The 1,874-nt window shown below is 45.6% G+C and overlaps 1 protein-coding gene across 1 annotated transcript in view; it reads right to left on the bottom strand.

Moving 5' to 3' along the window:
• Window positions 1-1,874, bottom strand: part of ACSBG2 (acyl-CoA synthetase bubblegum family member 2) — a 119,354-nt gene that overhangs the window by 40,647 nt on the left and 76,833 nt on the right. The window contains exon 7 of the mRNA XM_007954492.1: window positions 1,084-1,172. Coding sequence (XP_007952683.1) covers window positions 1,084-1,172 — 89 coding nt within the window. The remainder of the gene's footprint in view (window positions 1-1,083; window positions 1,173-1,874) is intronic.

Raw genomic sequence — 1,874 nt, forward strand, 5'->3', positions numbered from 1 at the left:
TTTTTTTTTTTCTTTTACCATCACCAGTAACACTAGCAAGAAACATCTTTGTGCTGGGGTGGGAGGGGAAGGGAGGGAACACTGCAAAAAATAAAATAAAATAAAAACCAAGTATGTGTGTGTGGGGGAAAGAAACATCTTTGTGCATAAAACTTATATTTATGTCTTTTTTTGGGGGGGGTGATATCTAGAGACATTTTGATTGCCATGGCTGTGGGGGGTGCTGCTGGCATCTGGTGGGCAAAGGCCAGGGATGCAGCAAAAGTCCTACAATGCATGGGACAACCCCCAATGACAGAGAATTACTTGGTCCCAAAGCTCCCAGTAACAGAGAATGACCTAGTCCCAAAGCCCCCAATGACAGAGAATGACCCAGTCCCAAATGTCAACCGTGCCAGGAGAAGGAGAAACCACAAAGTAGCGAAAGACCACTGATGTTTTTCTTTCAGGGCTCACCCACAGACCCAAACATCAAACATGGCCATTTCACATTGACTTTTCTCACATGACTTCAAAATACTTAGGACAGGATAGCCCACCTGTGTTCCAGCTTCCGATCTGGTCAATTGCCGTTCACTTAAGGACTAACTGAGTCACCTGGGGCATCAGCCCCTAAGGTGAAAACACATATCCCCTGCATTGGCACCTCCCCTACTCCCAGCTACAGCCAACGGAGTTTCATTCATTCACTCCTATCTGGGTTCAGGTTGTGGCTCTGCTGCCCACAGGCTGCACGAGCCTCAGTTTTTCCATCTGTAAATAGGAAACCATAGGAGCCAGTTCACATTGCTGGGATGAGGTTTTACAGGATCCCAAGGACAGAACACAATGGCTAGCACACAATCAGAAATCTCTAAATGCTTTCTCTCATTGTTGTTTCGACTGTAGAAAAACAAAGTCTAAAAGCCCTGGTGTAATGATGTCATTACACATGACGCTCAACCAGAATGATGTGTTTGTGTGTCTGTGTTGCCTGCTAGCCTGGGACTCCCCATGACATTCCTTTTCATACCTCAGTCTGAACTGGCCCAGGGTTGCCCGTGGCTTGTCAACACTCACAATGAATCACGTCAGTGATCTTACCCTGCTAAGATGGCACCAATTCCAGCAATAAACCACTCCACTGAGTTAAACCCCAAGATGCCAACTGCGTTGAAACGCTCCAAGCCCAGCTGGGAAGGCAAAAACAAACAGAAAACACACACATGGAGATTTTTTTTGCTTCTGGTTGTACTCTGGTCATTGGGACATGTGAGAGCAGACACAGTCCCTGGGGGGCGGAGGGAAGAATCTGGTGTTGGACCTAAAATCTGGGTGTGATAATTTTGTGACTATAGGAGGGGTCTTTAGTGCCATCTACCTACTAGTTCCACTTGCTGTTGAATTGATTCTCACTCATGGCAACCCCATGTGTTACAGAGTGAGAGTACTTCATAGGGTTTTCTTGGCTGTCACCTCTACAGAAACAGATCACCAGGCCTTTCTTCTGAGGCACTGCTGGACTGCTGGGTAGGTTCAAACCACCAACCTTTGGTTAGCAGCCAAGCATAAACTGTGCCACCCACAGAACTCTATGATGTATACACATAATGTCTTCCCAAAAGGATACATTTTTAAAAAAATAATGGCAACAGAGGCTGCCTTCATGGAGATAAACTGGTGACTAAAAATCAAAGATTAGAGGGAAATTTTCCACCAATTAACCTTTGTGTCTTTTGGTGCCTTGTGGCTTTTATACCATTTGTATGTATTACACATGGGGTCACCATGAGTTGAAATTGACTTGTTGTTGTTGTTGTTATGTGCTGTCGAGTCAGCCCCGACTCATAGCGACCCCTCATTGGGTTTCCGAGGCAGTATCACTACGGAAGTAG

The sequence above is a fragment of the Orycteropus afer genome, unplaced genomic scaffold (genome assembly GCF_000298275.1).
Source record: "Orycteropus afer afer isolate SDZICR_OR568_19922 unplaced genomic scaffold, OryAfe1.0 scaffold00461, whole genome shotgun sequence".
Lineage (NCBI taxonomy): Eukaryota > Metazoa > Chordata > Mammalia > Tubulidentata > Orycteropodidae > Orycteropus > Orycteropus afer.